The 13,367-nt window shown below is 58.8% G+C and overlaps 3 protein-coding genes across 4 annotated transcripts in view; 1 reads left to right on the top strand and 2 right to left on the bottom strand.

The window, feature by feature from the left end:
- Positions 1–7,539, bottom strand: part of LOC101924932 (LIM homeobox transcription factor 1-alpha-like) — a 29,547-nt gene extending 22,008 nt beyond the window's left edge. The window contains 3 exon segments of the mRNA XM_055793176.1: positions 3,243–3,352; positions 3,354–3,430; positions 7,482–7,539. Of these exon segments, the coding sequence (XP_055649151.1) occupies positions 3,243–3,352; positions 3,354–3,430; positions 7,482–7,539 (245 nt within the window).
- Positions 1–13,367, top strand: part of UBL5 (ubiquitin like 5) — a 44,752-nt gene that overhangs the window by 26,531 nt on the left and 4,854 nt on the right. The window lies entirely within an intron of this gene.
- Positions 10,119–13,334, bottom strand: LOC101924769 (hepatic lectin-like). 2 transcript variants are annotated; one of them, XM_027780976.2, is made up of 6 exons: positions 13,193–13,334; positions 12,219–12,326; positions 11,841–11,915; positions 11,303–11,381; positions 10,833–10,928; positions 10,119–10,593 (listed from the first exon to the last, which is right to left on the bottom strand). In XM_027780976.2, exons 1-6 carry the CDS (start codon positions 13,233–13,235, stop codon positions 10,458–10,460), a joined length of 537 nt encoding a protein of 178 aa, XP_027636777.1. In that variant the 5' UTR covers positions 13,236–13,334; the 3' UTR covers positions 10,119–10,457. The 2 variants fall into 2 exon arrangements, with proteins under 2 accessions (XP_027636777.1, XP_005233475.1); XM_005233418.3 differs by having other exon boundaries at positions 10,833–10,945; positions 11,303–11,454; positions 13,193–13,328.

Below are 13,367 nucleotides of genomic sequence, written 5' to 3'. Positions count from 1 at the left end.
AGCCACAGCCGGTGTGGAAGCAGCTCTGGTGTTTCCAGCCATGATCAAAGTTCTCCGTGCCGAGAGATAACCTCCAGCATGCTCGCCCCCTGCCCCCGGCTCCATGGAGCGATGCCACTTGCCTTGTGCAGCCAGACGGAGGCTGCGGTGCTGGCTCATCATTCAAAGTCCTGCTCGGAGGAGCAGATCCTGCACTCCCTTCAGGTTCTTCCAGCTTATCTCTTGTTCCTCAGATGCTGAAGGAAAGGGGGTGGCCAGCAGATGGGCTCCCCACTGCTCCGGCTCCAGCTGTCAGGGATCAGCCTTAGGGGAAACAAGGGGCTGCTTGTGCCACGTCACACACACCCCCACCCCCCAAAAAAAAAAAAAAAAATGCCACTTGGGCTCACGGTGGCCACCAGGGAAGGCAGAACTGGGGAGATGAGGCTGTCCTTAGAGGGAAGCCCCTCTCCCTGTCCTCCCAGACTCATTTCCAGTGGCTGCTCTGCTGCAAAACGTGGGGGTGCCCAGACCAGCTCCCTGGGCTGCCCGATGCCCCTCGGGAGAGGACGTCACCAGTGCTGGAAGGAAAGCGAAGGGTGAAAGCTCCACTTTTTCAACCAGTGAGGGCGACAGGGTTTGCCAGTGGGCTACAGAGCCAGGCAGTGGCAGAGAGGAGATTTTCCATCCTCTGTTCACCTCCCAAATGCGTGAGAAATGCTCAGAGAAGCACCTGAGCTGCTTTGGCAATAAAAGTGCATTTATGACCCACTAAAGTCAAAAAACCCTTCACTGCCTTAGTGCTGGGGCAGGATGCGACCACGCCACCAGCGAAGGTGCTGCTGACACTTCTCCCATCTCCAGCACTGCAGGAGTTTTTGCAGGCAAAGCTGATAAATTTATCACGATAAATCGAGAAACCTGACATTTTGGAGAATGTCACCTGCAGCAATAATTGTATTTTATCAAATCACAACAGCCCAGCGATATGCTGTCCTACAGCCCCTCCAGGGTTTTTTGTGTTGTTTTGGGTTTTGTTGGAACAAAAAACCATCCCCACCACCACAACCCCAGCTTCCCGCTCACAAAGTGCCCCCAGCCCCTCCAGCTTGGTGGGCCGCTTCCCTCTGGTCAGCTCCGTTTGGATTCACTGAGCACTCAAACGCCACATTCGATCTAAGCAATTAAAGTCCTGTAACAAGCGGAGGAGCGCAGCCGCCGCCCGGTCCTTCTGCTGGATGCCCTAGCAAGGTGTTCAACAGCAGATGAAGTTGGGACAAGATGATCCTTGTAGGTCCCTTCCAACTGAAATACTCTTTTCTCTTGCCTTGCCTTCTCTTGCCTTGCCTTGTCTTCTCCTCTTGTCTTCTCTTCTGTTCTCTTGTCTTCTCCTCTTGCCTTGTCTTTTGTCTTCTCTTCTGTTCTCTTCTCTACTCTTCCTCCTCTTTCTCTTCTCTTCTCTTCCTCTTTTCCTTCTTCTCTTTCTCTTCTCTTCCTCTTCTCTTCTCTTCTCTTCTCTTCTCTTCTCTTCTCTTCTCTTCTCTTCTCTTCTCTTCTCTTCTCTTCTCTTCTCTTCTCTTTCTCTTCTCTTCTCCTTTCTCATCTCTTCTCTTTGTTCTCTTTTCTATTTCTATCCTATTCCATTTATTTTGTTCTTTTCTATATTATTCTATCCTTATCCTATCCTATCCTATCCCATCCCATCCCATCCCATCCCATCCCATCCTATCCCATCCCATCCCACCCCCCCATCCCATCCCATCCCACCCTATCCTATCCTATCCCATCCTATCCTATCCTATCCTATCCTATCCTATCCCATCCTATCCCATCCCCCCATCCCATCCCATCCCATCCCCCCCATCCCATTCCCATCCCATCCCATCCAATCCTATCCTATCCCATCCTATCCCTATCCTATCCTATCCTATCCCATCCCATCCTATCCCATCCCATCCCACTCCCCCCATCCCCCCATCCCCATCCCCCCCATCCCATCCTATCCTATCCTATCCTATCCTATCCTATCCTATCCTATCCTATCCTAATCCTATCCTACCTATCCCATTCCCTATCCCATCCCATCCCAATCCCCCCCATCCCCCCCCATCCCATCCCATCCCATCCCATCCCATCCCATCCCATCCCATCCCATCCCATCCCATCCCCATCCCATCCCATCCCATCCCATCCCATCCCATCCCATCCCATCCCCATCCCATCCTATCCTATCCTATCCTATCCTATCCTATCCTATCCCTTTCTATCCCATTTCTATCCTGTTCCAAACACTTGGTGATGACGACCCTCCTGAAGACATGGGATTGCCATCGCAAGCAGCGCAGAGCCCGCCACCCTTCCATGGCGAAGACAGGCACAGACGTGCCCCCCCCCCGCCCCCCCCCGGCCACGAAAGCATGCAGAGCTCGCCAGCAGCTCCCAGGTACGGTTGGGGGACATGGGGACATGTCTACGGGGGCAGCGTCCTGCTCCCGGCCGCGTCTGGTCTGTCCTTCACCCCACGAGCAGGGAGCAGGACCTTCCCTGCCAAGCAAAGCTCCTCGGGGTACATCTGCCGGCCCAGGATGACAAGCGCTTTCATCTCCTGGGTGGCCTGGGACATCCCTATTTCCTGGAACAGCATCCCAAGAGCCAACCGCTGGTGCTTCCCCTCCTCCCCAGCCGACAACTCATCCCTCCATCCTCTTCATCCCGGCCACGCCACCACATGCGACCGAAGCGAAGCACTTCTGTCCCCATGCGGGACATGCTGTGCCCATGGTCACCTCACCAGCCTATGTGCCACCACCATGGCCCCTGGTCACCTCACCAACCTACGTGACACCACCACCACGCCCCTGATCACCTCACCAGCTACGTGACACCGCCATGCCCTTGGTCACCTCACCCAACCTACATGCCACCACCATCGCCATGCCCTTGGTCACCTCACCAGCCTACGTGCCACTGTCACGTGATGCCCTTGGCCACCTCACCAACCTACATGCCACCACCCACCACCCCCCGCCATGCCCTTGGTCACCTCACCAACCTACGTGACACCACGATGCCCCTGGTCACCTCACCAACCTACCCACCATCGCCACTGTGATGCCCCTGGTCCACCTCACCAACCTATGTGCCACCACCACCACCGTGCCCCCACCCGCCCCCCACCCTTCTCGAAACACCTCGAGCCTCCACCACAGCCAAAACCGAGCCGAGAGGGATGGCAAACCCAGGAACAAGTGGAGGACACTTACTTCTCGTAGTCATGCTTGCAGTAGAGTTGCCGGTTGCGGCAGTAGCAGGTCCCGGAGAGCGGCTGCAGGCAGACGGTGCATTTCACGCAGCCCTCGTGCCACGAGCGCTCCGTTGACCCGCAGGAGGAACCGGTCAGAGATGGGGGTGTCGCAGCCAGCGCAAACCTCCCGCATTTTGGAATCCGAACCTGGGCAGCAGGGGAGAAAAAAAAAAACCGGTGTGAGAAAAGGTTTTCCTGTGCTGGGAGGGATCGTGTCCCTGCAAAATCCGCATCTGCTTTTGGGAGGGGGTGATGCTCAGCCTCACGGAACTCCTTGCCATCGCCCACCGTTGGGTTTTTGCTTTTTTTTTGTTCTTCATTCCAAAGCCACGTGGGTGTTAGTGTAGGCGAGTGGGGAGGGCCTCAGTGTGGAGGTTTTTTGGTGGAAAATCAACGTCAAAGCGGGGCTCTGAAAGCAGCAGTTTTGGGTTTCTCCAGGTTCTGGTGATAAATGCCAGGTGAACCCCAACCCCTCCGCTCTGGCACCATCTACATGGCAAAGGACGGGGAAAACACACGTGGGAACGGGAGAGCGAATCCACCCGTGTCCCACTGGGAGACGGGCGGTGCTGAGTGTTGGAAACCTCCAGGTCGGAGCACAGAGCTGCATCTGAATTGTGTCCAGTTTCACCCCACATTTGGTGCTAAAAGCTGCTTAAAAAAGGCTCCCAGAGCAGTTGGGGAGATTTTTTTTTTTTCTCCTCGGTGTTATCAACATGTAAATCTATGGCTGCTCTCAAAGGCTTTGTCACGATAACTTCAAGGTAGAGGAGGGAGAGTATAAACACACTATCTGGTGCCTCAGATCTGGGTGCAGGCTGAGCCAGGCAGTGGCACCGTCTCCCAATGTCCGCAACCTCCATCCTGCCAAGCTCCGTGGGGTTTCGGAGCATTTATCCCTGTCCCTGCTTTTATCCTCCTGTAAACTTCTGATCCTGGGGATAACACCTGCCCGAGCCCCCTCCAAGGCTGGGAGGGTGATGCCCGTCCCACGGATGAAGCTTAAACCTGGTTAGAAAACCTGCTGGGGGCAACCAAGGTCTTCTACTGCACCTTGGAGGAACGTGGGGCTGAAGGGGGTGGCTAAGCCCGGCTCTGATTTGGCCACCGGCCCAGGGTGAGGAGGCAAAGCCAACAAGGAGCGGTGGGAAATGGCAGGAGATGTGTTCTGGGGGAGAGCCACAAGGCTGGGAGACACAGAGGAGGCCCTCACCCAGCCGCATCTCCAGGAAAAGGGGATTTTTCTTCTCCGGGACCACGCAGAGACCAGCCCCGCCCTGCAGATCTCCCCCCTCCCCCAGCTCTGGGAAGCAGCCCTTACACCTGAGCACCCTCCCCCACGGCTGAAGGTCCCAGCCAGGTCCCTGCACCAGCCCCCCAGCTTGCCAGCTCCCTGGACTCGGGAAGCTCACATCGGTGGCGGGAGCACAGATGAGTGGAGCAGGACCACCACGGTGGAGGCAAAAGGCGAGCAGAGAGCATCCGCCAGCAGGAAGCTTCCTGAAGGTTTTTTCCATCCGATTTTAGCCACGGATGCTTTCCCGAAGCCCCCAAATCATTTGAAACCACAGCAGAGGCTCTCTGCCTTGAAGGGCGCTGCCGTCCTTCCACCCACGCAGGAGGGGCTGTTTACAGGGAGTAAATTTGGGCGAATTGGGGCTTTTTCACGCAGGCAAAAAAATGAGGTTTGGGTTTGGGTCCTGTGTCTCCAGCATCCCAGCCGGCATCCCAGCCGGCAGAGCCTGCGGGCACGTGCCCGGGCGATGCCAGCCGTTGCAGCAAGCCAAGTCCTTTGCAGATCTCAGGCTCCTTAATGAAGTGCTGGCACCTGGAACTGGGGTGACAGCATCAGCTGGAGGGGACTGGGACCCTGAGAACCCCCCAGCAGGTCGGGATCCAGCAGCTGGGGAGCAGAAATGAGGCTTTTGGCTCAAGAAGAGGAAAACTGAACGTTTGCCACGCTGCTGGGTGATGCCGGAGCAGCAGCACAAGAGCAGCTCTGCAATGCCAGGAGTGGCGTGGGTGGCCGAGGCAACATCCTGGGGGCTGTGGGCACGCACGGAGCTTCCCTATGGATATTTATCCCATGCCGAGCCTCCACTTCTCACTTTTCCCTCTGCTATTAACCTCTGCCATCAAATATTTCCACCCTCTTGACTTTCCACCCCCCCCACCCCACCCCAGGCTGAGCGTCACCATGGGATCAGCCAAGCCTGAGGGGGGTTGGAGGCATCTGGGATTAAAATCCCTCTCTCTTTCATTTAGGGGGGAAAAAAACTGGGAATAATCTAATAAGAAATCAGTTTGAAAGCAGATAGTTAATTCGCCAGGGAGCTCTGGCAATGCGGGATCAGGTTAAATAGGGGAGACACAGAACTTCAGCCCCGGGGGTGTTTGTCCCTCTGGATTGGTGAGCACAGCAGCGGGATGCCAAGGATTTGGGATGTCAGGGATTCAGAGTGCCAGGGATTCGGGATGCTAAAGATACGGGATGCCAGGGATTCAGGATGTCAGGGATTTGGGATGCTAGGGATATGGGATGCCAGGGATTCAGGGTACCAGGGATTTGAGATGCCAGGGATTTGGGATGCTAGGGATATGGGATGCCAGGGATATGGGATGCCAGGGATTTGGGATGCAAGGGATTCAGGGTACCAGGGATTTGGGATGCTAGGGATATGGGATGCCAGGGATATGGGATGCCAGGGATTTGGGGTGCCAGGGATTTGGGATGCTAGGGATTCAGGGTACCAGGAATTTGGGATGCAAGGGATTTGGGATGCTAGGGATATGGGATGCCAGGGATTCAGGGTTCCAGGGATTTGGGATGCTAGGGATTCAGGATGCTAGGGATATGGGATGCCAGGGATTTGGGGTGCCAGGGATTCAGGATGCCAGGGATTTGGGAATCCAGGGATTCGGGGGTGCCAGGGATTTGGGAATCCAGGGATTCAGGATGCCAGGGATTTGGGGTGCCAGGGGTTCAGGGTGCCAGGGATTTGGGATGCCAGGGATTCGGGGGTGCCAGGGCTTCGGGGAGGTGGGAGGCAGTGGGATCCTGCCTGTGGTGCCCCCTCACACCTCAGTCTTGCTCGCCACAAGGCCACAATGCTGTAACACAACGGGAGATGAGCCAGCGATCCCGAGCTCCAGGGGGGTGAAAAATCCCAGGAAAACTGTCGGCTTGCCCGAATCCCCCCCACAGCCAGCACGGGGAGAAAAAAGCAAAACTGAAAGTAAAGGAAATTCTGCTTTACGCTGCCCTGAAAGCATCAGGCTCATAAAAACGCAACAGTTTGGATCCACAAATACGTGAAGGAAGAGCAATCCCGACCCACCATGTTCTGGCTAGGAAAAGGGACAACGAGGGGGGACCCCACCTTGTTCTCCTGGGAAAAGGGAAAAGGGACAACGAGGGTGACCCCACCATGTGCTGGCTGGGAAAAGGGACAACGAGGGGGACAGGAGTGAGCCCAACTTCAGCACCCAGCATCAGGATGGAGGGGAGGCAGCTCGGGCGCTTCACCCCAGCGTTATCCCAAATGTAATGCCCGCATCCATGGGGGCATGGGAACCCCCTCGCGGGATGTCGTGGGGGGATGTCTTGGCTATAATTTAAATTTGGGATCGGCAAAACCATCGCCCCTAGCTGGGAGGGTCGAGGGCCACGCGAGCACAGCCTGGCCCTGCCGCGGGCTGCTCCCTAAAGTCACCGAAAAAAACGGGATAAACTCCAAAGGGGTTTTATCCAGGAGGTAGGGATGGAGGCTGGCGGTGTTCCCATCCTTTTCCCGGGGTTCTGTGCCGGTGCTGGGCGCCGGTAAGGATAACCCCAACCCACAGAGCCGCAGCGGTTCTGAGGCTGCCGGATGGCAAAGCCGAAATCCAAGTGGAGCCGGGGGAGATGGCCCCACCGACACCCCCCCCCCCCTCCCGGTCACCCCAACAATTCCAGGGGGAAGGATTCTCCTCGCTGAAGGAATAAAGCCGGCGGAGGAGCCGGGAATGCCGCTGCCGGCGGGTGGGATCGTAGGGTTGGGGGGTCCCGCAGCAAGTTACGGCCACACCGAGACCCCCGCAGCGGTGAGGGCGTCTGAGGATGGGGGGGTGGGCACGGATGCTGTCTGATGGGGGGGTTGGGGGGGGGTCCCCGCTCTCCGGTGCGTGGCACCCCGCTGCCGGGCTCCCCGGTACTCACCGAAGCCCAGGACCGGCGTTGCCTGCTGCAGGCAGGATGGAGCCTCCTCCGTCTTCATCGCGGGGGGCTGCGGGCGGAGGGGGGGGGCGTTAAGGACCGGGATCCGTCGCCCCCCCGGGGGGTCGGGGCTAACCGGTGCCTCCCGCTCGTTTTCCGCGTCCCGGAGCTCCGGTGAACGAACGGTAACGAAATCACGGCGGCTGCGGCGTCTGTCCCCCCCCGCTCCCCCCGGGACCGATGGGGTTAACACCGACCTTGCCCCCCCACATCCTCGGAGCCCACCGGGGGGGCTGCACCGGGGGGGAGCGACCGCGATCCTCCCCATCCACCCCCTCCCCCTCCATTCCCCGTCCCGTCCTGGCGGCCCGACGGGTCCCTGCGCTGCCGGTGCCGCCGCTCCCGGACGGGGCGCCCCCCCCCTCCCCGTGTGGCCCCCCTCCCCCCCCACCCCCGGAGCATCCCACCCGTCGGGCACCGGGAACCGCATCCCCGCCCGCCCCGTCCGCGCTCGGGCACTTACCGGGATAAGGCTCCCGGTGCCGGTCCCGGTAGGGAGGGGATGGGAGAGGAGCGGAGCGGGGAGCGCCCGTGTGCGGGGCAGAGCGCGCAGCCCCCGCCCGTGCCCGCGCCCGCCCGCGCCGCCGCCCCCCCGCCCCCCCCCGGGAGCGCGCCCGAGCCGGCCGCGCGCAGGGGGCCCCATCCAGGCGGGACCCCCCCCCACCCCCCCAGCCGGACCCCCCAGGAGGGGACCCACCCCCACCCCCTAGCCGGACCCCACAGGGGGGACCCCCACCCCCCCCCCCAGGCGGGACCCCCACCCACCCCCCAGGCGGACACACCACCCCCACCCCCCTTGGGGGTGATGCCCCCCGGTAAGCCCAAGAGGCGATACCGACGGCGCCCCCCCCCCGTAGCGGGTGTCGTGACAGAGGCAGCGCGTCTCACGACAGGCGCTGTCGCAGGGACGGGGGAGGCTCCGCGGGGTCCGGATGGTCGCGGGGGTTGGGGGGTGGGGGGGGGAGGGGGGGGGTGGGGGGGGTGTCCGCGCCGCCCGTGGTGTTAATCCGCCGCGTCGCCGCTCACCGCGGGGCTGCCGGGGTCCGTCACGACAGACGTGTCGCCGACAGGGCAGGCAGAGGTGCGGCCGCCCGCCGTCGGGGCCGCCGAGGGCATCGGCCGGGGAGCTGGGGGGGGGGGGGGGCAGGGGGGACTGGGGGGACCGGAGGGGACCAGGGGGGGACCGGGGGGAGCTGGGGGGACCGGGCCGGGGGCTGCCGGGGTGGCCCCGGGAACAGGGGACCGGGGGGGGGTGTCCCGGGGGGCGGGTGCGCTGGGTGCTGCCCCCCCCCCCCCAGGGACCGAGCTGTACTTGGGTTGGGGAGCACGACCGGACACCCCCCCAGTACCGGGTGACTGAGAGCGGCTCCCACCCGCTCCCCACAGCGCACACCCCTCGTAGTGCGTGCACACGCGTGTGCACACCAGCCCCCTCGCAGTGCACACACCCCTTGTCGTGCACGCACACGCGTGTGCACACCCCCTCCCTGCAGCACACACCCCCCCACACAGCGCATGCACACGTGTGTGCACGCCAGCCCCTCGCAGTGCACACACACATTGTCATGCACGCACACGCGTGTGCACACCCCCTCCCTGCAGCACACACCCCCCCACACAGCGCATGCACACGCGTGTGCACACCAGCCCCTCGCAGTGCACACACCCCTTGTCGTGCACGCACACGCGTGTGCACACCCCTCCCTGCAGCACACCCCCCACACACAGCGCACGCACACGTGTGTGCACGCCAGCCCCTTGCAGTGCACACACACATTGTCATGCACGCACATGCGTGTGCACACCCCTCCCTGCAGCACACCCCCCCCCACACAGCGCATGCACACGTGTGTGCACGCCAGCCCCTTGCAGTGCACACACACATTGTCATGCACGCACATGCGTGTGCACACCCCCTCCCTGCAGCACACACACCCCCACACAGCGCATGCACACGTGTGTGCACGCCAGCCCCTTGCAGTGCACACACCCCTTGTCGTGCACGCACATGCGTGTGCACACCCCCTCCCTGCAGCACACACACCCCACACAGCGCATGCACACGTGTGTGCACGCCAGCCCCTCGCAGTGCACACACACATTGTCATGCACGCACATGCGTGTGCAGACCCCTCCCTGCAGCACACACGCACACTTTGCAGTGCATGCAAGGTATTTTGGGGGGAATCCAAACTACACCAAGGAAAAAGGAAAAAGTTAGGAAAACGATGGGGTTTTTCCCTCGCTAGGAAGCCCAAACCTCATTCCCACCTCTGAATTGGTGTTTAATGGTTTGACTGGAAGCCAGTTTGATGGGAAAATCCCATATTCTGCCCCATTTGTCCCCATCCTGCCCCCAGCATGTGCCATCAGGCAGGAAGATCCCATATTTGGTCCCATTTGTCCCCAACCTGTCCCCATCCCGCTCCTGGTATGAGCCATCGGGCAGGAAAATCCCATCTTCTGCCCCATTTCTCCCCATCCCGCTCCCAGCACCGCTGCTGAGCTGCTCAAAACGCGTCTGCTGCCCCAGTTCCCCCCTACCCGTCTACACGCCCTCCTAGAAACAGAGAAACTTCATTAACCAGGGCACTAATTGTCCTTTATTAGGCTGAGCTCCCCATGGAGAACCAGGATTCCCAATTTTGGTTTTGGGGGGTTTTTTTGGATTCCTGATTTTGGGGGTTTTTTTTGCTTATTTGATATTATTTTCATTAATTTTTTTTTTAAAGATACACGTGTGTGTGTATATATATATATAAAATATGGCGTAGGACCATCCGAATCCATCTCTGCTCTTCCTCAGGACAGCGTGGAGGCGAGGAAAAGCCGGGAGCAAGCGCCTGGATAGTATAAATTAAGGAAAAGGAGCCTCGGCGGTGCGGGAGCATCGGCCGCTGCCTCGGCGCGGGGCTCGGCTCAGGGGGGCAGAGGCTTCTCGCAGACGTAGTAGCACTCGTAGGTGCAGTAGACATCGTTCCACTTGCCCGACACCCAGAGGTGGGCACAATCCTCGTTGTTCCCGCTGTTGTTGGGTTCTCCCTCTTTCCAAAATCTGGGAAGAAAAGGATGGAGCTGAGAGAGGGCGGCGGGAGCAGGCGGCAGAGCCCTGGGGTTGGGAGAAGGGCAGGGAAAAGTGAAACCCGTTGGATTTTTGGGTGGGTTTAGATGCCAAATTTTGCTTCTGCTGGTGTGTTAGACCTTGTGGCCATGGCCGTGCCGGGGCAGGGTGGGGGAGGGGCATGGAGGTTTTGGGGTGATGGGTGGCAAACCCCAGGGCAGGCCAGCACTCACGTGAACGTGGTTTTATAGTCGGTCCCGTCGATCCATTCCCATTCCCCTTCCGAATTCTCATCCGTCAGCCCGATCCAGAAACGCTCATTCCTTGTCCTGAACATGATAAAATTCTGCAGCGGGGAGAGGAATCAGGAGGGAAAAGCACCGGGAAAAGGCTCCTGGAGCCGGCTGGAGCCATCTGAGCTCCGTGTTGGCTCCGGGAAGGGAGGTTCAGCTCTGCCCTTGGCTATTTCTCGACCAGGTGGAGGTGCAGGATTGGTGCCGGTGCTCAGCATCCCGCCCGCATCCAAGGGAAGGCAGGGATGCAGGCAGAGCAGGTTCTGCCTGCTCTCTGCTGGCTGATCCAAAGGATAACAGGACCAGCTCCCGGCTACCGGGATGCTCAGGATGGCAACAGGGAGCCAAGGAGGCACAGGAGGATTTTGGGAATTCTGGAACTTTCCTGCCTGGAGCTGGGATTTTTTTACCTGCTTGGTGTAGCTGTCAATGACAGCCAGCCGCGAGTGCATCTCCTCGCACGCAGCCTTCGCCTTGTGCCAGCTTGTTCTGCTTAGGGAGAAGTAGTAACATTTTCCGTCAAAGTATTCCCATTCCCTGGATCCAGGTCCGCAGGGAAACACTGGGGAAAGAAGGATGGGAGGGAATTCAGGGGGATGGCACGGAGCTGAGCTGGGCTTATCCCACCAAGAAAGTTTTCCCAGCAGAGCTCCAGTGCCAAACTGGTCCAGACGCAGCGGCACGGTCCTGCAGCTCGGCATATTGGATTGCCGGGAAGGTGGCAATTAGCACCCCCCCAAAAAAAAGGTGGTCGGGGTTTTGTTTTTCCTTATTCCCAGGAAAATTTGGTTCTTTCTAAAATAGAAATGTGTTGCTTCTGGCTCAGTGGCAAATCCAGTGGGGGACGGATGTGCCGCACCACCTTGGCAAAGCGAAGTAAATGATTTAGGGAACGCTTCGGGAATTATTTAGGGAGACCAGAGGGGAGGAAAAGCAGCCAGGACTTACGGAGCGAATCCCTGCTGGAGAAATTCTGTTTCTGTTCCGGGTGCACCTCATCCAGTTTGGAAGAAATGGCTGAAACTATGGAGAGAGAGGGAAAGATGCCAGATTATCGGTCGTGCACGCCGACTGCCTGCGAGTGCCTCACCCCACCAAGGATCAAGACGGGATTTACTTTTCCAGCAGCCTATGGGGCAAAGAAATCCCTGGGAATTTAAAATCCTGGCTCAGATTAGCCCCAGAGGGTGGCACGGACGTCAGCGGTCACGCCGTGGGACAGTCTGGGAGCTCCTCTGGAATTAGGACCTGTAGAGTCCTCTACGGCGCTTGGCCTTCATCAGCCTCCTACCTGCCTAATTAATTAGTTCAATGATGTCCCAGTACCTCTGGAGAGCGACACAGCGAACAGGATGATGATCAGCAAGAAGGAGAGGGCCAGCAGCAAGTAGACGGTGAAAAAGGATCTCAGCTTCTGCTGGAAGAAGTTTCTGTCTTGAAAAGAAAACAAACAAACAAACAAAAAACCCCCCCCAAAAGATGTGACACATAATTTCCCTACGGATCACCGGGATTTTTTCATAGCTCTTCTGGTTCCGTTTATCAAAGGGTTAATAAATAACCCAGAATCGTTATCTCTTTGCTACAGGAGCCGAGGTTGTAGTGATAATTCCTGCTCAGATCCACCTGGGGAGCTGAGGGCACCCCAACGCAGGCGGCGACACGCGGCTCAAGGGCAGGGCAGGTGACATATAAAATAAAAATAATTTCAAGCTCCCACCACGTGTTAGGGGCTGTGACACATTTTTGGAAGCCTCCCAAGCTGTCTGGCGACCCTTTTCCAAGGGGAAATTGTTCTCCAAGTGATCTGGGGGGCTCTTTGCTGTCCTCAGGTGCCCTTCCTGGGGTGGGGGGACACCCATGGGAATCCCTCCCGGGTGGCAAGGATGACCCTTGGGAGCTTTGCCAGGGTGCTGGGCTGCTGGCTTTGGGAAGCTTGACTTGGGAAAGCTCCGGGAAAAGCCTCATTTCTCTCCGGTCCAGGACACTTGCAAGGTTGGAGCCTCTCAGGTGTTGCTGGTGGGGCACCACCACCATGACCAGACCTTCATCTCCATCAGCGCCCACCACCCAAGACCTCCGAGCCGCAGCAATGAGCTCCTCGGGGTGGGCTTCCCCACCCCCCCCAAGCAACTGCGTTAGAGCCGACCTAAGAGGAGAAGGAAGGAGAGCACGGACCTTCCTCTCCCTCGGAAACCACGTCTTGGTGGAGCCAGACCGCGCTGGAGGACGCAGCCTCGTTATCCCGGTTCCTCCTACCGGAGGAGGCGGCGGGTTGAAGCCGGCGTGGCTGGAGTTACCTTTAAAAACACGCAGATCGTTGTGAAGATGTTCCTCGTCCATCCCGGGTAGGGGATGCAGCTCAGCCCCAAGCAAACAGCAGCTTTTGCGCCGGGATCTCTGGTAATCGAGGACTTCCACTGTCCCTAGGGATGGTCAGTCCAAAGGTTATAATTGAACCAAGCTGTCCTATTG

Source organism: Falco peregrinus, assembly GCF_023634155.1.
Source record: "Falco peregrinus isolate bFalPer1 chromosome 12 unlocalized genomic scaffold, bFalPer1.pri SUPER_12_unloc_1, whole genome shotgun sequence".
NCBI lineage: Eukaryota > Metazoa > Chordata > Aves > Falconiformes > Falconidae > Falco > Falco peregrinus.
This window is presented reverse-complemented; position numbering and strand designations above follow the sequence as displayed.